The following is a 25,568-nucleotide window of genomic DNA, read 5'->3' on the forward strand; positions in this document are numbered from 1 at the left end:
ATATTTAAGAAAAAATCAATAACGTTAAGATTTGCTTCAAATTTGTTGAGGGGGACAGTGGGGGAAATGAATAAAACATGACTGGCATGAGTTGATGATTGCTGCAGCTGATGGCAGTACATGGGATGCCTTATACTCTTCTGCCCATTTCTGTATATAATAAAAGGTGTAAAAAAATGTAATGTGGCGTCTTACACAGCGAACAAAGACTTCAATGCTAATTTATAGGGATGCCTTATACTCTTCTGCCCATTTCTGTATATAATAAAAGGTGTAAAAAAATGTAATGTGGCATCTTACACAGCGAACAAAGACTTCAATGCTAATTTATAGGGATGCCTTATACTCTTCTGCCCATTTCTGTATATAATAAAAGGTGTAAAAAAATGTAATGTGGCATGTTACACAGCGAACAAAGACTTCAATGCTAATTTATAGGGATGCCTTATACTCTTCTGCCCATTTCTGTATATAATAAAAGGTGTAAAAAAATGTAATGTGGCGTCTTACACAGCGAACAAAGACTTCAATGCTAATTTATAGGGATGCCTTATACTCTTCTGCCCATTTCTGTATATAATAAAAGGTATAAAAAAATGTAATGTGGCGTCTTACACAGCGAACAAAGACTTCAATGCTAATTTATAAAATACTGATACAAAATTAAGTGAAAAAAGGCAGAGAACAAAACATATGCTGTAATCAATTATATTTTTAACATATTTGCATATGAATGGGGAACAGGAAAAAATGGGGGGAAAAAAGTCTTGTCCAGTATATTTCTGGGTAATTTTCCCTTTATTTTTAAAAATGTTTCTTATCGTACTTATATTGATGGCTAGCATCTACTTTTTAAAATGTCATTATAAATCATTTCTAACATTTTTACAATTCAAGTTTCAAATATTTGGAATCAAACTTCCATCTTAAGGATTTCACTGAATTTTTTCCCTAGACCATATTCTAAGCACTGTAGAATATTTCAAGTGATCTCCAAGCTAGGAAAGAAAGGTCATCTCTTTGGGGCCAAAAAAGAACACCTTTACTGGGACTTCCCCGGTGGTGCAGTGGTTAAGACTCCACGCTCCCAATGCAGGGGGCTCAGGTTCGATCCCTGGTCAGGGAACTAGATCCCACATGCATGCCGCAACTAAAAGAGTTCACATGCCACAACTAAGGAGCCCTCAAGCCGCAACTAAGACCCGGCACAACCAAATAAATAAATAAGTAAAGTTAAATAAAAGAGAACACCTTTACTTACCAGCAAATGCCCCTCTGCCTAAAGGTTCAATGTTATTACCAAACAAGCTAAAAAATAATCCCATCTAGATGGTTTCAAACAACATCCCTTTAAAGACTCCATCTATTCTGTTGTTATGGTTTGGTTTATGAAATCATATTCTTAAAAATCAAAGGGTGGGGCTTCCCTGGTGGCGCAGTGGTTAAGAATCCGCCTGCCAATGCAGGGGACACGGGTTCAAGCCCTGGTTCAGGAAGATCCCACATGCCGCGGAGCAACTAAGCCCATGCGCCACAGCTACTGAGCCTGCGCTCCAGAGCCCGCAAGCCACAACTCCTGAAGCCCGGGTGCCTAGAGCCCGTGCTCTGCAACATGAGAAGCCACCGCAATGAGAAGCCCGCGCAACACAACGAAGAGCAGCCCCCACTCACCGCAACTAGAGAAAGCCCGCGCATAGCAACGAAGACCCAACACAGCCAAAAATAAATAAATAAGATAAATACATTAAAAAAAAAAAAACAAAGGGTGCTTTTTCAGACCAATCACAGCAGAGAGAAACCAAGGTGAGAACGCTCACTTTTATCTTTCCGGCTCCTGTGAAATCCAAGCTGAGAATCTTTGTTGAGCCCCATACCCCAAACTTTCGTAACATCCTTGGTTTTAGAGGACAGCAATGTGAATCCATAGCCACAGGCAGCAGATGAAATCTGAAAAAAAAATTCCCATAAAGCATTGACTGATTTATGACATCAAGTTTTCCCAGCAATAAATGACAGGTTGTTTATCCATTCCAAGAACACACACTATTACTATAGCAACTAACATTTACTGGACGTTTACTATGTGTTAAGGGTTTGATATGTACTATCTCGTTTAATCTTCATAATCACCCAATGGTCTAAGTATCAAATCATCCCCATTCACCAAGACACAGTCTCACAGAGTAGTTAAGTTGAAGACTACCTTATTTTGAATCTTGGCAAGACCGCAGGGTTTACAACTGGTAGACCCTTACCAGCTGTGTGACCTGAGATACACTGCTTAACTTCTGTGTCTGTTTCCCTCTATTTAAAACAGAGATAACAACAGTGTCTCTCTTATTGGGTAGCTGTGAGGACTAAATGAGTTAACATAGTTAAAATCCTTAAAGTAGGGACTTCCCTGGTGGTCCAATGGCTAAGACTCAGTGCTCCCAATGCAGAGGGCCCAGGTTCGAGCCCTGGTCAGAGAACTAGATCCCACATGCTGCAGTGAAGATCCCGCGTGCCGCAACTGAGACCCAGTGCAGCCAAATAGATAAATAAATACTTTTTTAAAAAACCTTAAATAGTACCTGACTTAATGTAAGAGCTATATAAAGTATTTATTATTATTGGTGGTGGTAGTAGTAGTATTTGGTAGTTAAGGAAATCAAGGCTCCTAGAAGATTAAGTAGCCTGCCTAATACAGTCTCACAGCTAGTAAGTGGAAGCTGTCTGATTGCAGAGTGCATGTTCTTAGCCCTTATGCTACACTGTTATACTCTCAAACCGCCACTGCCATGAAGAAGAATTAGTATTACAGCTACCGTGAATATAACACATTGACACGGCCAGTGTGTTTGCTGGGTGTTTTACCCACACTGTTATCAATCCCCACATTCACTGATCAGATGAGGAAACTGAGGCTTCAGTGGGGCTGGAAGCAAACCAAAGGCAGCCTGGTTTTAGAGTCAACTCCCTTTCCATAATACCCAGAGTGGCCTGAGGCAGTCCTGGTTTACACCTGATGTCCCAAGGTTCACTCTCAAGCAAATGATGACAAATTACATGGTCACCCTGATGATCCGCCACTATCTCTTGGTTGTTTACAGTTTACCAAAGGCCTATGTAGTCAGTCTCAGAGACTACATGTAAATCTAACCTAATCCTGATGAAAATGCCAGCTTTCCACTGATAATGAACAAACGTGAGGTTTTTCTTTTTTTTTTTTAACTCCAGCATTTCTTGAAGGAAGCGAGCTAAATACTTCTTTTAAACTTGATGACTTGTTTAATCAAGTCATCCAAAAGTTATATATCTCTCCTTCTGCCTTGTGACATTTTCCCTCGTAACATTCACATGGAAGGTACATAAATGTACACTTGTATTAGGAAACAAACAAACAACAAACAAAACCCCTCAGTTCTCCGGCCTTCTGGAATGGCTCCACCTCCACAGAAATGACCCAGTGGGGAGGGAGGAGCCAGTCCCTGACCAAACAGCAGGAAATATAAAAAAGTGAGTCCAAGACTGATGCCCAGCACACTACGATTATTGTCATCTGTTTACTCAACATTCAACAAATATTTGGGAAGCACCTACTGTATTATTAAATCTGCTAATATGTGAAAAGGCTTTGAACAATACCTGACACAGAGTCAGCATTAAGCAATGTTTTTTATAATATGCCACAAGGGGACTTTCCAACTATGGTGGTGCGAAGAGGTTAGCGAATCTCTCCCCAAACAACAAGTATAAAACTGGAGAAAACTGCAAAAAAACAAACCCACAACCATTTCAGGGCTCCAGAAGTCAATCAAAGGCAAATAAATCAAGAAGTTCCTCATGAAGGGCTGCTAGAACTACAGGCAAGAGTATCAGGGGTTTGTAGACCTCTTGTCCTGGGCTGCCCCATCTACCCCAGCTCGGTCAGCACAGAAGTTAGAAAAGGGCAGAGCCAGCCATGAAACCATCAGCTTTGTTGCCAGAAAGGACAAACTTAATTTGGCGTAGAGGGTGAAAAGTCACGTGCCACAGCAAACTCAGCAGGAAACAAACAAGGAAGATCCACAATTCAGCGAGCCTGAGGTTGCAATCCTGACTAGGGTATGAGGAGAGGCAGACCAGCCAGAAATTTAATGGGAAGATCCTAGAAATGAGAGAGCCATGGAAGGCTCTCCACACAAGCATGGCTGACTGAGAAACGGCACAAAGGAGCTCCCAGCGGAAAGAAAAGCTGAGGCAGACTTGAGATCAGGCTGAACTTTCAATGTGGTTCCCAAACCACACACAGAATCAAACACACAGGTGAAGGAGAGAAACCTTATAAGCTCAAGGTGTCTGAGCACAGCCTCTGCCCAAATCACTGGCTGACCACAAAGGTATGCAGATAAGGGGCAACCCTGAAGAAGCCTGGCTGAAAAAACAAAAAGGCAGTGCGGGGAGGGGAAGGGAGCTAGGACAGGGAACAAAACAAAAACCCCAAGCAAAGACACTGGTGTCAGTGGCCACGCAGAGCAGGGGAGACTGACTCCCTAAATTACAGAAAAGTTACCCCACCTACAAAAAAACAAAAACAAAGAACTCAAGGAAGATAATATCAGAATCCAAAGTTGTTATATCCAAGAGCCCAGTTTTCAGTAAACAAGTACAAGACATGCAAAGAAACAAGAAAGTGTGACCTATACTGAGGGAGGAAAGCAGCCAAGAGAAACTAAGTGGACCAAGATGTTGGATTTGTGAACTATTGTTTGAACTATCATTCAAAGAATATTTTAAAACCATATTTAAAGAACTAAAGAAAAATATGACAACAATGACCCAACAAATATGGAATCTGAATACAGAAATAAAAACATTAAAAGCCTAAATGGAAATTCTAGGGTTGTAAAGTATAATAACCAAATTTTAAAATTCACTATATAGGCTCAACAGCAGATTTGAGATGGCAGAAGAAAGAATCAGTTAGGTTGAAAAAAATATCAATAGAAATTATTCATTCTGAAGAACAGGAAAAAAAAGAAACATTGGAAAAAAAAAAGAACAGTGCCTCAGAGACCTGAAACATAACATCAGTATATTAGCACCTACATAACAGGAGTCCCAGAAGAGCAAGAGAGAAAGAAAGAGGCAGAAAAAAATACTCAAGTAATGGCAGAAAACTTACCAAATTTTATTTAAAAACCCATAAGTCTAACAGATTAAACTTGCTCAACAAATCACAGTTAAACTTTTGAAATACAAAGAGAAAATTTTGAAAGCATCAAAAGAAAATGGATTCATCAAGTACAAGGGAACAACAATAAGATTAACAGTTAACTTCTCATTAGAAACAAAGGAGACCAGAGTAGAAGGACACACTCAAAGTGCTGAAGGACAAAAACTGTCAACCAAGAATTCTATATCCAGCAAAACTATCGTTTAAAACAAATATGCAGATGAAATAAAGACATTCCCAAAGACTGAGAGAATTCACTGCTAGCAGACCTGCTTTAAGAAGTACTAAGAGGGCTTCCCTGGTGGTGCAGTGGTTAAGAATCCACCTGCCAATGCAGGGGACACGGGTTTGAGCCCTGGTCCGGGAAGATCCCACATGCTGCAGAGCAACTAAGCCCGTGAGCCACAACTACTGAGCCTGCACTCTAGAGTACTAAGAGAAGCCACCTCAATGAGAAGCCCGCGCACTGCAGCGAAGAGTAGCCCCCGCTCTCCGCAACTAGAGTAAAGCCCGCACACAGCAACGAAGACCCAATGCAGCCAAAAATAAATAAATAAAATAAATAAATTAAAAAAAAAAAAAACAGAACTACTAAGACATTCTTCTGGCTAAAAGGAAATGACAGCAGATGGTAACTAAAAGTCACAAGAAATGAAGAACATCAGTGGAAATAATTATAAAGATAAACATAAAACACTGCATAAACAAATCTTCTCTCTTTTCCCCTCTTAAATGATTTAAAAGAAAACTGCATAAAATAATAATTATAAAATTGTATTGTTGGGCTTAAAACATATAAAGATGTAATATATATCACAATAACCACACAAAGGAGAGAAGAGGAAATGGGGCTATGTTGCAACAAAGTTGCTATAGTCTTTCAGAATTAGGTCACTATTAACCTAAAATAGATTATGATAAATTATATATTATAATCCCAAGACCAACCACTAAAAAAACAAAAACTCAAAAAGCATATTAAAACACCTGACAAAGGAATTTAAAGGGTCCAACAGAAAAATACCTATTTAACACAAAAGAAGGCAGCAAAGGAAAAACCGACGAACAAAAAAGACATACAGAAACAAACAGCGAAATGGCAGATGCAATCCAACCATGTTAGTAATTAAATTAAAAGGACATGGTGCTTCCCTGGTGGCGCAGTGGTTAAGAATCCGCCTGCCAATGCAGAAGACACGGGTTCGATCCCCAGTCCGGGAAGATCCCACATGCCGCAGAGCAACTAAGCCCGTGCGCCACAACTACTGAGCCTGCGCTCTAGAGCCCGTGCGCCTAGAGCCCGTGCTCCACGAGAAGCCACCACAATGAGAAGCCTGCACACTGCAATGAAAAGTAGCCCCCGCTCACTGCAACTAGAGAAAGCCTGCGCGCAGCAACAAAGACCCAACACAGCCAAAAATAAAAAATTAATTAATTTAAAAAAAAAAGGACATGGATTGACAATCAAAAAATAGGCAGAAGCCCTAAACAGACATTTCTCCAAAGAAGACATACAGATGGCCAATGAGCACATAAAAAGATGCTCATCATCGCTAATTATTAGAGAAATGCTCATCGCTAATTACTAGAGAAATGCAAATTTAAACTATTGATACAATGAGGTCACACTGGTCAGAATGGCTATAGTTAAAGAGTCTACAAATAATAAATGTTGGAGAGGGTGTGGAGAAAAGGGAACCCTCTTATACTGTTGGTGGGAATGTAAATTGGTGCAGCCATTATGGAAAACAGTATGAAGGTTCCTCAAAAAAAAACTAAAAACAGAGTTGCCATATGATCCACCAATCCCACTCCTGGGCATATACCCAGACAAAACTATAATTTGAAAAGATACATGCACCCCTATGTTCATAGCAGCACTATTCACAATAGCCAAGACATGGAAACGACCTAAATGTCCATCGACAGATGAATGGATAAAGAAGATGTGGTAAATACACACAATGGAATATTCTCAGCCATAAAAAAAGAGTGAAATAATGCCATTTGCAGCAACATGGATGGACCCTGAGATTATCATACTAAGCAAAGTAAGTCGGAAAGAGAAAGACAAATACCACATGATATCACTTATATATGAACTCTAAAATATGACACAAATGAACTTATCTAGGAAAAACAAACAGACTCACAGACATAGAGAACCGATTTGTCGTTGCCAGTTGGGGGGTTGGGGAGGGAAGGAATGGGAGTTTAGGATTAGTAAATGCAAACTAGTATATACAGGATGAATAAACAACAAGGTCCTACTGTATAGCACAAGGAACTATATTCAATATCCTGTGATAAACCATAACCGAAAAAAGTATGAAAAAGAATATAGGGGCTTCCCTGGTGGCACAGTGGTTAAGATTCTGCCTGCCCTGCAGGGGACATGGGTTCGAGCCCTGGTCCAGGAAGATCCCACATGCCACGGAGCAACTAAGCCCGTGCGCCTCAACTACTGAGCCTGCGCTCTGTAGCCCGCGAGCCACAACTACTGAAGCCCATGCGCCTAGAGCCCGTGCTCCACAAGAGAAACCACCGCAGTGAGAAGTCCGCACACCGGGACGAAGAGCAGCCCCTGCTTGACACTAGAGAAAGCCTGCATGCAGCAACGAAGACAAACAACACAGCCAAAAATAAACAAAATAAATAAATTTATTTTTTTTAAAAAGGATATATATGTATAACTGAGCCACTTTGTGCTGTACAACAGTAATTAACACAACATTGTAAATCTATACTTCAATTAAAAAAATAAAGGACATGGATTTAGGGACATCAGTGAAAATGGTGGAGCAATAAGAACACTGGCAAACATTCTCAGAAACAATTTTCAGAACTCTGGAAATTAACCAAGGACTTAAAGCAATCTGGGGAACGTTTACTTAAGAAAAGCAGCTGAATCTCAGAACAGCAAGCTTTGCAGCATTTTAACTTGACCTATTCCCATCCACCTATTCTCAGCTCCTGAAAACCAACAGCTCACAATTATAGTGAAAACCAGCAGTCTGGAAGCCATTGGAGGAGGCAAAATGGGATTGGAGAAATTTCAAAGCCCCATTCCCAGGGAATTCTCATTTGATCTATCTAGTGGTTGCCTGTAAGACCCCAAGCACAAGGCTCTATTTATCTGATCTGACCCAGATATCATCCAGGGTAAACAGCCTTTTCCCCAGGGATGTTTGTTGAAAACTGTCAGAGACCAATGATGAACACTGCAGCTGCCTGGATACTGGTGGATAACAGCTGGGGCAAACAACAGGTTAACCAAGAAGCTATCAACCAACTTGACCTTGACATCTAGAACACTCCACCCAAACAAAAACAGAATACACATACAAACACACATGGAACATTCTCCAGGAGAGACCATATGCTAGGCTATAAAACAAAGTCACAATACATTTAAAAGGACTGAAATTAAAGTATGTTCTGTAACCACAACACAATTAAATTGGATATCAATGAAAAAAGAAATTAGGGAAAACAAATATTTGGAAATTAAACACTCCCAAATAACTCATGGGTCAAAGAAGTAATCACATAGGAAATCGAAAAATAAGGTGAATAAAGATCAAAATACAACATAACAGAATTTATGGACTGCAGCTAAACAGTGTTTAAAGAAAAAATTATAGCTATAAACACCTACAGTGGGCTTCCCTGGTGGCACAGTGGTTGAGAGTCTGCCTGAGTCTGCCTGCAGGGGACACGGGTTCGGGCCCTGGTCTGGGAAGATCCCACATGGCACGGAGCAACTGGGCCTGTGAGCCACAACTGCTGAGCCTGCGCGTCTGGAGCCTGTGCTCCGCGGCAGGAGAGGCCGCGATGGTGAGAGGCCCGCGCAACACGATGAGGAGTGGCCTCCGCTTGCCGCAGCTAGAGAAAGCCCTCGCACAGAAACGAAGACCCAACACAGCCAAAATAAATAAATAAATTAATTATTGTTTAAAAATACCCTATTAAAAAAAAAAAACCTACATTACAAAAGAAGACAGACCTCAACTACAGCCTAACCTTCCAGGAAAAGAAACTAGAAAAGAAAAGCAAACTAAACCCAAAGCAAGCACAGGAATAAAATTATAAAAATTCAACTGGAAATCAATGAAACAGAAAACAGGAAAACAATACCAAAAAATGAATTAAACTAAATGTTGGTTCTTTCAAAAGATTAACAAAGCTGACAAATCTTTAGCTAGACTGACCAAGGTAAAAAGAGAGAAAATATGAATTACCAAAATCAGCGATGAAAGAGGGGACATCACCAACCTACCAACCCTACAGAAATTTAGATTATAAGCGAATACTATCAACAACTTTATGGCAACGAATTAGATAACTGGCACAAAATGGACAAATTCTCAGAGAGACACAAAGTACCAAAGCTGACTCAAGAAGAAATAAAAAATTTAATATACCTGTAACAAGTTTTTAAATATTGAATTAGTAATAAAAACTCTTCCTATAAAGAAAAGCCCAGGTCCAGATGACTTACTTCACTGGTGAACTCTACCAAACATTAAAACAAAAAATAATACCAATTCTTTACAAACCTTTCCAGAAACTCATTTTATGAGGCCAGTAATACCCTGATACCATGACCAGACAAGGAGGACATCACAAGAAAAAAACAACAAAAAGTCCTTAACAAAATATTAGCAACCAAATCCAGCAATGTACAAAAGGGATTATTCACCACAATCGAGTGGAATTTATCCTAGGAATGCAAGGCTGGTTTAATATCCAAAGATCAGTTAACGTAATATATCCAATTAATAGAATTAAAGACAAAAAAATACATGATCACAGAAACAGACATAGAAAAAGTGTTTGACAAAAATCTAATCCCTAGTCATGATTTTTTTCAAAAAGAAAAAGAAAAGAAAAACTCTGAACAAAGCAGGACAAAAAGGGAACTTCCTCAACTTGACAAAAGGTATCTATTAAAAACTTATAGCTAATGTCATAATTAAAGATGAAAGACTGAATACTATCTCCCTAATATCAGGAACAAGGCAAGGATGTCACTTCAATTCACTGCTACACTGAAGGTTCTATCCAATGCAGTCAGGCAAGAAAAAGAAATCAAAAGTTTCAAATTGGAAATGAAGATGTAAAACTGTCTTTATTCACATACAACCATATGATCCTGTATGTATAAAACCCTAAGGAATACACGAAAATCTATATAACTAATAAGCAAGTTCAGTAAAGTCACAAAATATTAGGTCAATATACAAAAACCAATTGTATTACTATGTAAAAGCAATTAACACTCCAAAAATGAACTTAAGAATACAATTCTATTCAAAAGAACATCAAAAAGAAAAAAACACTTAGGAATAAATTTAAAACAAAAGACATGCAAGACTCGTATACTGAAAACTACAAAAACATAGTTGAAAGAAATTAAAGACCCAAGTAAATGGGGAGACATTTCATGTTTATAGATTGAAAGACTCAAAATTACTTAGATGGCATTTGTGCCCAAATTGATCTACAGATTCAGTGTAATCACTACCAAAATCTCAGCAGGTAGTTTTGCAGAAATTGACAAGCTAATACTAAAATTTGTATGGAAAAGCAAAAGACCCAGAAGAGCCAAAACTTAACATCTCCCAATTTAAAAACCAATTATAAAGCTACAGTAATCAAGAGAGTATAATTTTAGCATAAGGATAAACATATAGATCAATGGAACAGAACTGAGAGTTCAGAAATAAAGCCTTACATTTACCATCAACCGATTTTCACAAAGGTGCCGAGACTATTCAATAAAGGACAGTGTTTTCAACTAGTGATAGGACAATTGGATAGCCACATCCAAAAAGCCCCTTACCCCACACCATACACAAAAATCAATTCAAATGACTGTCTCATAGACATAAATATAAGAACTCAAACTATGAAGTTCCCAAATAAAAACAGAGGAAAATTATCTTTGTGATCTTGGGTTAGGCAAAGACTTCTTAGATATACCAAAAGCACAATCCACAGCAGAAAAACTCATCAACTGAACTTCATTAAAATCAAAAACTTTTTCTCTCCAAAGGACACTATTTAAAAAATAAAAAGAAAATCCATGGACTGGCAGAGAACATTTGCACATATCATATATGTGATAAAGTACCTATATCCAGAATACATAAATAACTCTCACAACTCAATATTAAGAAGTCAAACCCAACTTTTCATTCCTCTGGAGCTTAAATTCCCTGGCTCTCTCGATCTCCCCTTTTAGGGCAAAAGATCATTTGTTATCCTTGACAGAGAAGTCAGAAACCAAACTGGTCAAATCTGCTTCTTTTTCACCACCCACCAAGACGTCCACAACCACGCCAAGCAAGAACCTATCCTAAACATCCGTTTTCGCTTTTCTGGATGTTAGTTAGCTGCCGAGATAAGCCGCCCTCCGGTAGCTGTTCTTTGCTGCATCTTTTCAAATGTGAGTCAACTCAGGGGACTCCTGTGCAACCATTCCAGTGTGTTTAGACCTTTCATCCTTCCTCTCATTCCTGTTACTGCTCCAGTTAACATTTCCTTTCCGAATTGTTCACCGACTCCAGCCGGCCCACGCTTTTTCTGACCTTTTGAAGTCGGCTTTCCTAACAGCAGAACTTCTGGGGTCTGATTGGCCCGAAGGCGAATCCCAAAGTACGAACACCTGCCAGCTGGGGGGCCGTGGGCCTGTCTCATAACCTCTCCAAGCCTCCCTTTCCTCCCCCGTAACTGTGGCAACAACCCCGACTCCCGAATGACGCGAGCCGGGCGCAACACCTGGCACGTTTCGGCCACTCGGTACGTGCTGGCAGCGCCCTAACGCACTCCCCTCCGGCAGCCCGCTCGAGGGTCGTGCTCTCCGAAGTTTGGCCACCCAGCGTCGCCAACCTCTCCGAGAGGGCCGAGTGCCTCGGGAGGCGCGGCCGAGACCGGAGGGCAGCACGGAGGGAGGAAGGGAGGGAGCCGAAGTCCTCACCTTTTGGTCCAGCTCCAGGCGGTAGGGCACGGCCTGGATCCTGCGGCGCGGCCGCGAGCCGGCGCGGGGCTGGGGCCCGGAGCCGGGCAGCACGAAGGTGGGCACGCCCAGCGCCCCGGAGAAGCTGAAGCCCCACACGAAAATGCGGTCGGCGCGGGTCGCGCGCTCGCCCACGTACTGGAACACGGGCGCGTCCGCCTCGGCCTCCGCCGTCTCGCGCCGGCTCCGCGAGCGCCCGGGCGCCGTCCAGTGTCCGCGCCACAGCCCCGGCCCGCTCAGCCGGCGCCCCAACCGAGTCCCGGCCGCCAGCGCCATCCTCCGCTACACGCCTCTGCCGTTCCCGGGCGCCGCCATATTGGCGACCTTTGACCTCCCCCGGCGGAAGAGCCTGCGCCCACGTTTACTATTGGCTGAAAGCAAAGGCCTTGAGGGCAGCCAATGGCTCAGGGAGGCTGGAGGGCTGGGCTGGACTGGGCGGAGCCTGGTATCGCCCGTTCCTGAGTGACTCGACCTAGAGGACCCGTCCCGGCCCTACCGACTTAGTGCGCGACCTCTCTCCGAGCTCCGGCAGCCGGCCTGAACTCACTCGCCTTCCCGCAGAGCGCGCGTTTGCTGAGCACCTTCCCGGCTCTGGTGGGCGCTCTCATTTTGCAAAGGCCCTTTGCTTCTTGGTAATAAGCAGGAGTAAAATTTAAGAGGTTGCCCACTCTGCGCGACTCCAGCGTAGTGCTCTCCCCTATCCTCTGTCCCTCGACATTTTTTACCTGGCCCTGTTGCCTCTGTTCCCGCGCCCACGCCGCTCAGTCGGCGCTCCAGCCACAGCGAGCTCCCTGCTGTCTCCGACAGTGCATCCTCCTCCCAGCGTCACCTCGCCCCTCAGCCCATCACGCCACTTAAGGCAGGTGGCTCTACTTGTAATTTCTGAATCCCAGGGATGTTTCAGGCCTTCCTCTGCACACAGCGCCTTGAATGCCCTTCCCACTGCCCTCTTCTCCCTGCAGGTGTCTAGCAAACTCCTACTCGCCTTCTAACATCCAGCTGGAGCACCTCCTTTGAAGTTCCAGGAAGGCAAGAACTTCATTCAGATTGTCCTCACCAGTTTTGTACTAGAGCTTAGCATGCAGCCAGGAACAAGGCATGCCCTCATGAATGATTTGGGAGTCTGGGGACCTGGGTTCCTGTCCTGGCTCTGCTATGGACTTGTCCCGTGATGTTGGGAAGTTGTCTCCCTCCTCTGGATCTCACCTCTAAAATGAGAAGGTATTAAAAAAAAATCAATACATGAAAGGAATTTTTGAACTTCATGGCCTGTAGCATCTCTTGCAGCCCATTATGATCTATGACAGTCATTCCCGAATATTAGTCCCAAATGCTGAGGACAAACTGTCTCTTTTTCCCTCCTCTTGCTTCCTTTTCTCTCCTCTTTATATGCTCGATACCTGTATCAACTTTAATAATGTAATAGCCAGTATTTTGCCAGCAAAAGTGAGGTTATTTAGGAATAAGAAGAGAAACTGCAAATTGAGAAGTACAAACTATGACAGACTACAGGCAAATCCGGAGAACAACGAAAGGGAACTTGCTTTTATATGGAAAAGTGGGTAATTGGGAGGGGCTGTGATAACCAAAGAGTCCACTGGAGGAAGCTGGGAGTCCAAAGTATAGTGGCTTCTCATTGGTTGGGTAGAGGCATCTTCCTGTCCCAGATGTGGGCATTTGTCTCTTCCTGTTTGGAGTAATTGAAGACACATGGTGCGCTCCCCTACAGTCCTGTCCTGACTCCAATTTTAGCTGAGGTTCTTTAATTCCGCAAGGCCTCCGTGGGATTAGATAGGCAAGGATTTTATTAGGGAAAATATCTCTGTAAGAGAAAAAGGGGAAGGGAGGTGCTCAGAAAGCTGGGAGAGCCACCAGGCCACGATACAAGTCTGACTCTAAATGAGGGAGAGGGACTTCCCTGGTGGCGCAACGGTTAAGAATCCGCCTGCCAATGCAGAAGACACGGGTTCGATCCCCAGTCCAGGAAGATCCCACATGCCGCAGAGCAACTAAGCCCCTGTGCCACAACTACTGAGCCTGCGTTCTAGAGCCCGCGAGCCACAACTACTGAGCCCACGCATGTAGAGCCCGTGCTCCGCAACAAGAGAAGCCACCACAATGAGACCCCTGCGCACCGCAATGAAGAGTAGCCCCTGCTCGCCACAACTAGAGAAAGCCTGTGTGCAGCAACGAAGACCCAATGCAGCCAAAAATAAAGAAATAGATAAATTTGTAAATAAATAAATGAGGGAGAGGAAGAGGGAAGCCTGGGTAAAAGTGTCCTATGGCTGCTGTACAGTCCAAGGAAGACTTGGCAAGGTCACTGGGGAGTGCTGGAGCCCAAGATGACCGTCAGAGGAATCCATGCCTCCCAGGATCTGGTCTGCCCGAGTGTCTATTCCTGCCCCATTCAGTCACTGGGAGCAGTGCAAGGGAAGCATGACCTCACTGCACACAGAGGAGAGACTTCACAGCTTGGGTTAATCACATTCACTGCAGGTAGAGGCCTCTGAGGAGCGGTCTCACAGCGACCACGTCGTATCAGGCAGTTTTCCCCCACCACCCTCTGTGAAACAGCCCCACAGAAGGGTAAAACCTCAGCCACATCTCACCACAGAGCGGTAAAAACATGTTTCACAGAATGACTACAAAGCACATTCCAGGACAACAAAGTAATCTGAACTGGTCTTGATAGTACAATAAAACTGGATTCCTTCCAGGTGTGGAATTAATTCAAGAAACTCAGCTAAAATTGGAATCGGGACAGGCCTGTAGGGGGAGCGCTGGTGCCCCACCATGCATCTTCAATTACTCCAAACTGGAAGAGACAACTGCCTACATCTGGGACCGGAAAGTGCCGCTACTTTAGCAGCCCAACCAGTGATGACAACCACCAGCAGCCAGCTCCTGCAGCAGGCGGTGGCCAGTGGCCCAGAGCGGACGACAGCTTCCTCCAGCGGCCCCCTCGGGCACTGTCAGAGCCAAGTGCCTCCTAGGAAGCACCTCCCCATGGAAGACCTTCCTTGGCCCCCAAGAGAGTGGATTTCTGTCAAGTTCCAGAGTGCACATTTCCTGTGACCTTTGCTAGCAGGAAAGGTAGCTACCTCTCAGTGAGACCCCTGCCATTCAGTGAGCCATGGGTGAGCCTTTCCCAACGAGGTCTGGGTCTCAGCTCTGGGGGGTGGCCTCTTTCTGGGGTGGCCTGGCTCAGCCCTAGTGGCGGGGGCTCCTCCCTCTGTCTACCATTCCTGTATTCTTTAGAGTTCTCTTTACTTCATACCAGCCAAGCCCTTGTTATCATTAATAATTCTTCATATTAAGCCTTCTCTGTTCAAATCACAGGGTGGTTTCTGTCTCCTCACTGGACTTTGAGACACCAACTAACAAGCCACTAATTTCACTAAACCCATTTCTAACATTCATTAAGCTAATCAGCAACCCCTCCAGTGTTGATGGAAAGAGAGCTGCCTGGAGGCTCCTGGGAGCTGCCTCTGGTGCGTGGCTACTCCGATTAAATGCTAACTGACCACACCGGGAGTGTGTCTGGGAGCCCCCCCCCCCCGCCGCCCTCCCACACACGGAGGGGAGGGTGGTTAGAGCTGAGTGAGGCAGTGGACAGAGGTAGGAGATGAGGTTGGAAGGATGGAGGAAGAAGGGCAGCAGATCACCTTTGGCCTTTGGGCCATGGTAAAGTTTGGGGCTTTTACCTGAATTTGTGACTCTACAGATATGTACGGGAGCAGGTGCACCTAGGGTCCTCGGTCACCCCTCTCGTCCTTAGTCTGACGTCTCTGACATGGGAGGATGAGCAGTTCCACGCAAGCTCTGACTCTCTTCAAGCTTCTTGTCCCACGTGCACGCCAGGCATTTTAAAATTTCTACCAAAAACTCCACAGATGCCTCAGACACAGAAAGGAGCTCACAGGGCCCATACATGCATGCAATCTGGAAGAGAGGAGGAATTAACATCCTAGAGGCAAACGTCAACCAATGGGCTTAGGAGCCGAGGGATAAATGCCACCACTGAGGTCCATTCGGGGAGGCCCTCAGTGCACTTCTCAGGATCCTGGCAGAATTAGGACCCCATTGGCCACAGCGGCAGCCTCAATGGTGACCCTTACATCTGCTTTTCCTGCACGACTCTTGCCACTCCCTCTCTCCTCTTCCCTACGATCACCTGCCAAGTAAGCCACCAGGGAACAAGTCTTTATGTAAGGCTCTGTTTGGGGAAGAACACAAGCTAAAACAATTGGCACCTGAAGTGGGGTGGTGATAACCCCTGGCTTGCTGTAGCATCACGATTACTAAGGCTCTTTTTACTTGGGGTGAAGGGATGAGGTGCAGGTAGACTCAGAGCATTTGGTTAAGCTGTATCTCTATGATACGAATAGTATGGGGGTAATAGTAATTATAAGTTTGTGGAGTTGGCTGGCTTTGTTAACTGTGTAGGAAGCCTTGAAGAAAGAATGACAGGTTTAGATCAGCCAGCTGTTCACTTGGGGCATGCTGAGAAAACCAACAGGCCTCCTGTTGTTGCTGTTTAAAAAGATGATGCTGTTTAAAAAGACTTTCATCTCCTGCAGCCAAAAAGGAGCCAGGGGCCTGGGATTTCAGGGTGACAGAGCTGCAGAGGAGGCCGGATGGACAGCCTCGGCAGGTCTCCTAGGCTGAAGTCAAACCCCGATAGCAAAGGGGTGGGAACTTGAGACTGGGATGGGGCACTGGGACCGTGCACCTGAGAATATTACAACACAGACGCCGCCCCCAATCTAATTTCCAGTCCAGCAGAAACGGCCCCCTCTCTCTTGATATAGGGGAGCAGCCTCCCCTCGCTTAGATACCACGCTAAGACTCCAGCTGAGTAGATGCCTCACGAGATGACGCTTATCCTCCTCAAGGTGCAACCCACTTCACCTCATTGCTGCCAGACCGATATTCAGTCCAGTCTCAGCAGAACCTGAGTGAGAAAGAGCAGTCCCTATTTTAAGAGGAAACAGCTTACTCACTGATAGAATTGCAGTACTGGGCTCAGCAGGACTAGGGGAATATGTGTGGGTGCATGTGCACCTTTAGGGTGCTGGACCAGAAGCGCAGAATAAAAGAATGGATGGAGAGAGTTTGTTGACACCGGGCCAGCTCCTTCAGGATTTAACATCCTGGCAAGGAGCCAATTCTAATGCTGCTGGGATGGCTCTGTGAAGCTTACATATGACAACAGTATCAATAAATGAGGTGGAAATGCTGGAACTCCCTGGAAAAGAGTCAAAAGGCTCGGGGAGGTGGGAATGTTAAAGCGGATTAATCCACCCTGGGAGGGTCCAGAGGACTCTTCCGTCACTAAGGCAATAAGAGATAAGATGTACTGGTGAGGAAGCTCTAGCATCTTTGAGACGCTCGGAGTGCCTAGGCTAGGGTGACAGTGGCAGATGGTGCTCTAAAACTAGACTCCCAAAGACGATGGTAGCTTCCAGAGCAGCAGAGCCAGGCGGCTGGACTTTGCCGTCAGAAGCAAGGTGGGTGGACTTGGTAGAACAAGAGGCAAGGGCGGAATGGCAACTGTAGTGTCTGGCACCGGTGATCTGCGGCGTGGCTATCTGACCACGGTATTCCGAGGGATAAGATGGAAGGGCAGACAGCTAGGGTGCTCTCTTGCCTTGTATAACTGGAAAAAAATCTGGTGAGCAGAAAGCTGACATTGGTTAGTACAATGAAAATCAATCTCTCACCCGGTTTTAGGATCTAACCCAGTTCTCAGACCAGAGTCCAGCAATGATAGAGGAGGCTGGGTCCACTTGAGGAAGGACCCTGCAGAGCCACTCCAGTAGCATCAATAAATATTCTCTTTACCATTTCCCAAAGGCACCTGTGGTTACTTACCAGAGTTACCATCCACTGGAGGAACGAGAATCAGATCTCCCAAGAGCTGGATAGAGGGTCTGAGCTGACACGGACACCATAGGACCTGAAACACCAACAAGGCCCCAGTTAGAGTGAGGGCACATGGAGCCAGGTCCAAGTATGTCCCACAGGGGGTCAAATGTGTCCACACACCCACCCTGTGGCTATTTCCCTGGTTCCCAGTTACACAGTTGGGACAGACATTCTTAGCAGCTCACATTGGTTCCCTCACCCTGTCTTGACCCAGGAAGTATTAAAGGAGAAGACATACTGCATCCCAGGTGGAATTGTAGACCTGAGCACCAACTTCTAAGACGTGAAGGACTCAGAAGTGGTGGTTCCATCACGTCTCCATTTAGTTCACATGTTTGACTCCTGCAAACACCAGTTGGGTTATGGCAGACAACTGTAAACTACTATAAACTTAGCTAAGTGCTTAGTCCAATCATAGCTGCTGAGTCAGGGGTAGTATTTTACTGGAACAGATCAATATGGTTTCTGAACTTCCCAGGGGATACTGATCTGGTGAATGGGTTCTTTTCAATCCCAATGGTAAAGAGGATCAAAGGCAGTTTGCCTCTATATGGAAAAGACAATACTACTCATTAACTCTCCCTGCTCTCACTCCTGATACCTCCAAAATTCAGGTTCTGTGTACAAGACTTTGTCTTCAGCTCTGCTTTTACTGATAAAGCTGAGACATATACCGATAAAGGAGAATCATGTAAATATTATTGTATGAGGGTTCTCCCGAGAAATAGAACCAATAGGAAAATAGGAAACTCCTTATCTGCCATCTGCAAGCTGGAGACTCAGAAAAGCTGCTGGTGTAGTTCCAGTCAGAGGCCAAAGGCCTGAGAACCAGAGCAACAGTGGCGTTAAGTCCCAGTTCAAGGGCAGAGCAAGACGGATGTCCCAGGCCAAACAGGCAGAGAGAAAGAGAGAGAAAGAGAGAGAGAACATTCAATCGTCCTCTGCCTTTTTGTCCTATTGGGGCCCTCAATGGGCTGGATGAGGCCCACGGACATTGGGAAGGGCCATCTTCTGTACACAGGCCACCAATACAAATGCTCATCTCTTTTAGAAACACCATCACAGGCACACTCAGAAATGATGTTTAACCACCTCTGATTATTAATATAGTTATATATGTATGAAATGCATATAAATTTTCAACTGTTCTTTCATAAGCAGGACTGTCCTGTTATCTAGTGTATGGCCTCTCCGATTTTTTGGTTTTAAATATCTGTTCTTTTACAAAACTGGCAATGCTGGTATGTAGTAGGCTTTTTAAAAAATCTTTACTTGCCAGAATTAAAAAATTGATAACCCTATATGGGTTTCTTGAATTTCTAGAACATTTTTCTTTTAAGGGATATCTGAAAGAACCATTGGTTTGAGATTTCGGAACAAAAGGGCACAGTAAGAAACTCTGCAAATGTGAACCACAGCCACTGGGTGGCGATGCTTGCCCATCAATTTTGTGGCTCACACTAATGGAGAAACAGGATAAAACAGCCTAAAAGCCGGGTTTGGCGAAAGGAGACCTGGATTTACAGTCACAACTGGGCTTTTATATTTTACTATCAAAGCCTGGTTGGTTTTATATACTGGCTGTATGCTGGCAAGTATTTACATTTTTGTCCAAATTGCTATTCAGAAAAGATGGTTCTACAGCAAAATACCAGCTACCCCAAAGTATTAAAATGTCTGTGAACTGTTAGCCAAACTAAATCTTCCCCCGACCCATAAGGACATTTTCCTGTAGACGTTCTAATTTCTTTGTTACTTGGGTAGCTGATATGACAGTCCCTAGTTTAGGAAAGAGTGAACTTATTAGTCTTATATATTTTAATTTTTATTATTAACTTTTAATGATACAATTAATCTATGACTTTTACCTTTGTAGAAAAATTAATAAAACACTACACATGGCTAAGGTTAAAGGCTCCTTTAACCACAGCACCACATATACCATGGAAAACCATTATTTTATTTTTGTTAGGTGTGTTTTTAAAAACTGGGATAATATGTATTTCATTCTGCAACTTCATCTTTTCACTCAAAACTATATTGGAGATACCTTTTTTTTAAAATAAATTTATCTATTTATTTATTTTTGGCTGCGTTGGGTCTTCGTTGCTGTGTGCGGGCTTTTCTCTAGTTGCGGCGAGTGGGGGCTACTCTTAGTTGCGGTGCGTGGGCTTCTTATTGTGGTGGCTTCTCTTGTTGCAGAGCACGGGCTCTAGGCACGCGGGCTTCAGTAGTTGTAGCACACAGGCTCAGTAGTTGTGGCTCGCGGGCTCTAGAGCGCAGGCTCAGTAGTTGTGGCGCACAGCCTTACTTGCTCTGCGGCATGTGGGATCTTCCCGGACCAGGGCTCGAACCGGTGTCCCCTGCATTGGCAGGAGGATTCTTAACCACTGCGCCACCAGGGAAGCCCTGGAGATACTTTTACAACAGTTTGTTTGGACTTAACCCCATTCTTTTCCACTCTTGGATATTACTGTGAATAAACTACATCTTGTTTAACCATTCTCCTTTTTTGATGGACATTTGAGTTGTTTCTATTTTTTTCTATTACAGTGAATATTCTTGTATGTGTTCCTTTTGCACTTATTTAAGGGTATATCCTGGGTGGATATTGATAACCGGAACTGCTGGGTCATAGAAAATGCTCATTTAAAAAATTTAATAGATGTTTTTATCCTCTAAAAGTTGTGCTACAATAGTATATGGGTGGATACATTTTTCCATATACCAAACACCTGATACAAACTTTTAAAATGTCAATCTAATACCTAAAGCATATCTCATTATTGATTCACTTTGTATTCTGTAATCTCTAGGAAGGTTGAACATCTATGGTTACTAGCATTTCATGTTTCCTTCACTGAGAATTGTTTGTTTATTCATATTCTTGGCCACATTTCTATTGGGTTGTCTTATTAATTTATGAAAGTAATTGATATATTACGCATAGAAACCCTTATGTGTTGAAATATTTTATCCTTTTTTCTTAATTTATGGTGTCTTCTGTCCTACACAATTTTATTTTCTTGTAGTCAGTTTTACTAACTTTATCGTTTACAGCTTCTGCTTTCTGTGTCTTGTTTAGGAAAACTACTACCCAAGATAATCAGGATATTCTGTAATACTTGTAAGACACTTAATCTAATGTTTTTACTTTTTCTATGTAGATTTGGAGTTGATTTTTATGAGTGGTATGAAACAAGATTGTATATTTCTTGATATTTTTTCAAACAGACATCTGATTGTCCCCAAATTATTGGCTATTAACAGACTTTATCTGAAGATTTGAAATGTCATTTATAACATATGATAAATTTCCACATACATGGATCAATTTCTGAATTCAATTTTTGTTTCTACTGATTTATTCTCAAACTAATATGACAAGATTTCACCTGCTACAGCTTTATAATATGCTTTGATTTTTATTCAATCAAATCTCTCTTCTTTGTTCTTTTACAAAATTGCCTTTGCTATTCATAACATTTACCTTCAAATAAATTTTAAAATCATCTTGCCAAGTTGCATTTAAAAATCCCACTGGGATTTTTTTTATTGCAACTGCATTAAATTCATGAGCTAATTGAGAGAAATTAACTAGGAGAAATGACATTTTACAATCTTGAGTCTTCCTGTGGCACGTAAATGTGGTATACTCTAATATTACCATTGGTTTCAGCCATCTGCTTGATGAATTCAGCTCGCTGCTTCTGGGTAAATTCTTCTTTCAGTTTTCTGAGAAAAGGGATCTTCCAGCTTTCTAGGGCAGTAGTCTCCAAATTATTTTGATTACGTATCCCTATGGGTAAAATTTGTGAGCATGAAAAAATATATATAAATCATTTGCACATATTATTATACTAATATGTACTTTATGAAATATACAAAGAAATTATTTAAATAATGAGATAAAGATTAAATAAAAAATAATTTTTAAACAAATGTCTTATTTTGTTTTTTAAACTCTTTGCTCTCATTAAAAATAGTAGTGGTAGGAAAATACCAGTAGGTAAGATGATTTTTAGCAAAAACAATGTGACTACATATGTTTAATATAAAATAATTTTATTTTTCATGAAACAGGAATGTGAAGGGCTGGTTTTTTAATCAATATGGGGGTATAATTTATGTAAAATAAACTGCATTCATCCAAACTATAGTTTGAAGAATTTTGAAAAACGTATTCAGCTGTGTGAGCACCACCACAATTGAGATACAGCATAATTCCTTCCCCACCAAAATCATCCTCATGTCCTTTGCAGTCAATCCCTTTCTCCACCCCAGTACTAGGAAATTGACATGGTTTTTGCCACTATAAAATAGTTTGCCCTTTCTAGAATTATATACATGAACAATCATAAAATATGGGCTCTGATGTGTGTCTTCACTGACTAAGCATGATGAATTTGGAGATTCCACGTACCCGTAATTCGTTCTTTTTTACTGCTGAGTACCATTCCATTATATGGACGTACCACAATTTGTTTATTGATTCACCTGTTGATTGACATTTGGCCTTTTCCGTGCATTCATATATTATGAATAAAGCTGTTAAGAACATTTGTGTAGAAGTCTTTGTATTCACATATATTCCTTTTATCTTGAAAAAAAAGTTCATTGAGAATGTTTACATCTATGTTCATGAGGGATATTGGCCTGTGCCTTTCTCTTCTTGTGATGTCTTTGTGTGGTTCTGGTATCAAGGCAATGCTGTCCCCATAGAATGAGTCAGAATGTATCTCCTTCTCTTCAAGTTTTGGGAAGAGTTTGCGTAAATTTATTTTAACCTTAAATGTTCAGTAGAAATTACCAGTGAAGTCATCTGGGCCTGAAATTTTCTTTATGGGAAGATTTTTAACTAAATTTCCAATTCTTTTATAGATATAGAGCTATTCAAATTATCTATTTCCCTTGAGGAAGCTTTGGTAATTTGTGTCTTTCAAAGAATTTGTCCATTTCTCTTAAATTGGCAAATTTAGTGCCAAAAACTTGCTCATAATTCTCCCTCATTATCATGTATTTTGCTCGTTTATTTTTGAGTCATTTCAGGCAACAGGATAAATCCAATGCTTGTTACTTTATCTTGGCCAGAAGCCTAAGTCAGGACATTTACACTTAACTCTGAGATGGAGAGTTACTGGACAGTTTTGAGCAGAGGAGTGAAATGAGGTACAAATTACAGAATTCTCCAGCTTGTGGTGTTTTGGTGCTATGAATAGCCTGAGGAGGGTTAAGGGCAGAATCAGAGAGACAAATTAGGAGTCTACTGCAAAAGATGATGTTGGCTGGGACAATGTGGTGGTAGTGGTGATCACAAAGTGGTGGAGTCTTGGTCAAGTTAGAGCTGACTGGGTTGTCTGAAGGATAAGTGTGGGGTACGGGAGAAGTAAAGGATGCTTCCAAGGTTTGGGGCCTGAGTAACTGGCAGAATGCAGTTTCATTAATTGAGAAGGGGAAGACTGCAGGAGGAACTGGGGAGAGGGTGGGAAACGTTCTGCTTGAGACGCCTACTCATCCTCCAAGTGAGGATTTCAAAGTAGGCAGTTGGTTATATAGACTGGGATTGAGGGGAACGGTCTGGGCTGGAGATACATACTTGACAGTCATAACCGTATCAGTGGTATCTAAGGCCCTGAGACTGCATGAGGTTTTCTAAGGAATGAGAGCAGACAGGAAAGAGATCCAAGACTAAAGCCTAAGTTACTGCACTACGTAAAGGTTGGTGGGGGGGGGGGGGGGGGAAGAAGCACCTGCAACAGATTTAGAGAAGCAGTCAGAAAAGTAGGCAGAACAGCAGTCAAGTGTGGTGTCTTAGAAGCCCAGAAGAGTTTCAAAGAGGATGTAGTGATTGGTTGTCAAATGCTGATAGATCAAGTGATTCACAGACTGAAAAATGACTATAGCAATGTGGTGGTCATTTGTGACCTTGGAAAATAGTCTTAGTGGAGTTATGAGGGTTAATTGGAATGGGCTCAAAAGAGAATGAGAGAAATGAGAGCTAGTACATATACACAACTCTTCTTGCTGTCAATCAGTTGTTCTTTCAAACCAGAAGATGTGTATTTTGACATTTTTAACAAATGAGTCAAAACACTGAAACTCTTCATATAGAAGATTTTAAAGCAGATTAGAAAATTGTTTCCAGGTTAAGTTTTCAAGTATGAGAGTTTTGTACTCCCATTGTTTTGGGCAACAAAATTCAATCAATCCTTATTATTCACTAACTCCATATTTGTGAATTCACCTACAATTTACAGGTAAATTTAAAAGCAATACTCACTCTGCTTTCACCGATTAGCAGACACAGTAGAGTGGCAAAAAAAGTTGTTTTGCCTGCCGCGCACGTTCCCAGCTGAGGTAGAACAAGGTGACACCAGTCTCCCACTGTAAACAAGTGTCCTTTTCCTGGTCTATGTAATGCTACACTTCCCACATTTTGTGGGTTTTCTTTTTCTTCTTTTTTCTTTTTTTTTGATGATTTTGCTGTTTAAAATGGTCCTCAAACATAGCATTGTCTAGTATTCCCAAGCACAAGGCAGCGATGTGCCTTACGTAGAAAATACTTGTGTTAGCTAAGCTTCCTTCACACAAGAGTTACAGCGCTGTTGGCCATGAGTTCAACTAATGAATCAACAATATACATTAAATAAGGTGTCTTTAAACAGACACACACATAAAACAAGGTTATGTATTGATAGTTTTACCAAAATGTGAAGAGGCTGGCAGAAACCTAATCCTGTATTTCTCCTAGGAGCAGTATTCAGTTTTGCTCAGTGTTTGCTAAGAATTTATACATCATAACTCTTCCAAACAGAAGGAATCAACTATAACATAATGGAAATATTTTCAAACATCTCTTTTAAAAATGATGTCAAAAAAAGCAGGTACCATCTCAACTAACTGCTGGATGGTTATCTTTACCTTGAAATAACATCTTTTTTAGCAGCTTCTGCTAGGAAGCATATCTTTGTGAGCCACTTACAGAAAAAAATGTCAGCGAATCGTGACACTTGTCTTTTTGCAAAAGAAAATGTGTATTAGAACATAACTTCAAGACAGTAAAGAATGAGAACGCTGCCTTCAATTGCGTCTGAATATTCCTTTAAAACGAGAAACAAGGCAGCTATGTTTAATTGGAGCAATGGGTAAATGGTTTCTATTATCCTATTCTCCTTTTGGCATATATAAAATATGTAACTGTAACTTTGCTTAAACAACACTATAGTAATATTCGACTACTTGCTGGAGTGCCATCACCATCTGAGGGACAGCTCATGATTGGGTGGTTATGTCACTGACCCCCATCAAAAGGTGAGGACACGTTGTTACAGTAATATAACAAACAACTCATTGGCTTTAAGGCAGATTCACCAGTCACTGGAGTTGTGACCTCACCGCTTTAAAGGTACAAACTGCAAT

At 42.3% G+C, this 25,568-nt stretch overlaps 1 protein-coding gene and 1 long non-coding RNA gene across 5 annotated transcripts in view; both read right to left on the reverse strand.

The window, feature by feature from the left end:
* The window catches only part of RCC1L (RCC1 like), a 45,986-nt gene extending 33,439 nt beyond the window's left edge, over window positions 1-12,547 (reverse strand). For all 3 annotated transcript variants that reach the window (XM_036826111.1, XM_036826110.1, XM_036826113.1), the window contains exons 1-2: window positions 12,180-12,547; window positions 1,818-1,947 (exon numbers count right to left, since the gene is read on the reverse strand). In XM_036826111.1, coding sequence (XP_036682006.1) covers window positions 1,818-1,947; window positions 12,180-12,494 — 445 coding nt within the window. In that variant the 5' untranslated portion in view covers window positions 12,495-12,547. The remainder of the gene's footprint in view (window positions 1-1,817; window positions 1,948-12,179) is intronic.
* Window positions 12,548-13,763: 1,216 nt separating this feature from the next.
* LOC118881758 lies at window positions 13,764-24,703 on the reverse strand. 2 transcript variants are annotated; one of them, XR_005016599.1, is made up of 4 exons: window positions 24,430-24,703; window positions 21,817-21,948; window positions 18,096-18,180; window positions 13,764-14,040 (listed from the first exon to the last, which is right to left on the reverse strand). It is a non-coding gene; the product is annotated as an uncharacterized LOC118881758 (long non-coding RNA). The 2 variants fall into 2 exon arrangements; XR_005016597.1 differs by lacking the exon at window positions 13,764-14,040 and adding an exon at window positions 15,932-16,163 and having other exon boundaries at window positions 24,430-24,698.
* Window positions 24,704-25,568: the final 865 nt, after the last annotated feature.

The sequence above is a fragment of the Balaenoptera musculus genome, chromosome 15 (genome assembly GCF_009873245.2).
Source record: "Balaenoptera musculus isolate JJ_BM4_2016_0621 chromosome 15, mBalMus1.pri.v3, whole genome shotgun sequence".
NCBI classification, from domain to species: Eukaryota; Metazoa; Chordata; class Mammalia; order Artiodactyla; family Balaenopteridae; genus Balaenoptera; species Balaenoptera musculus.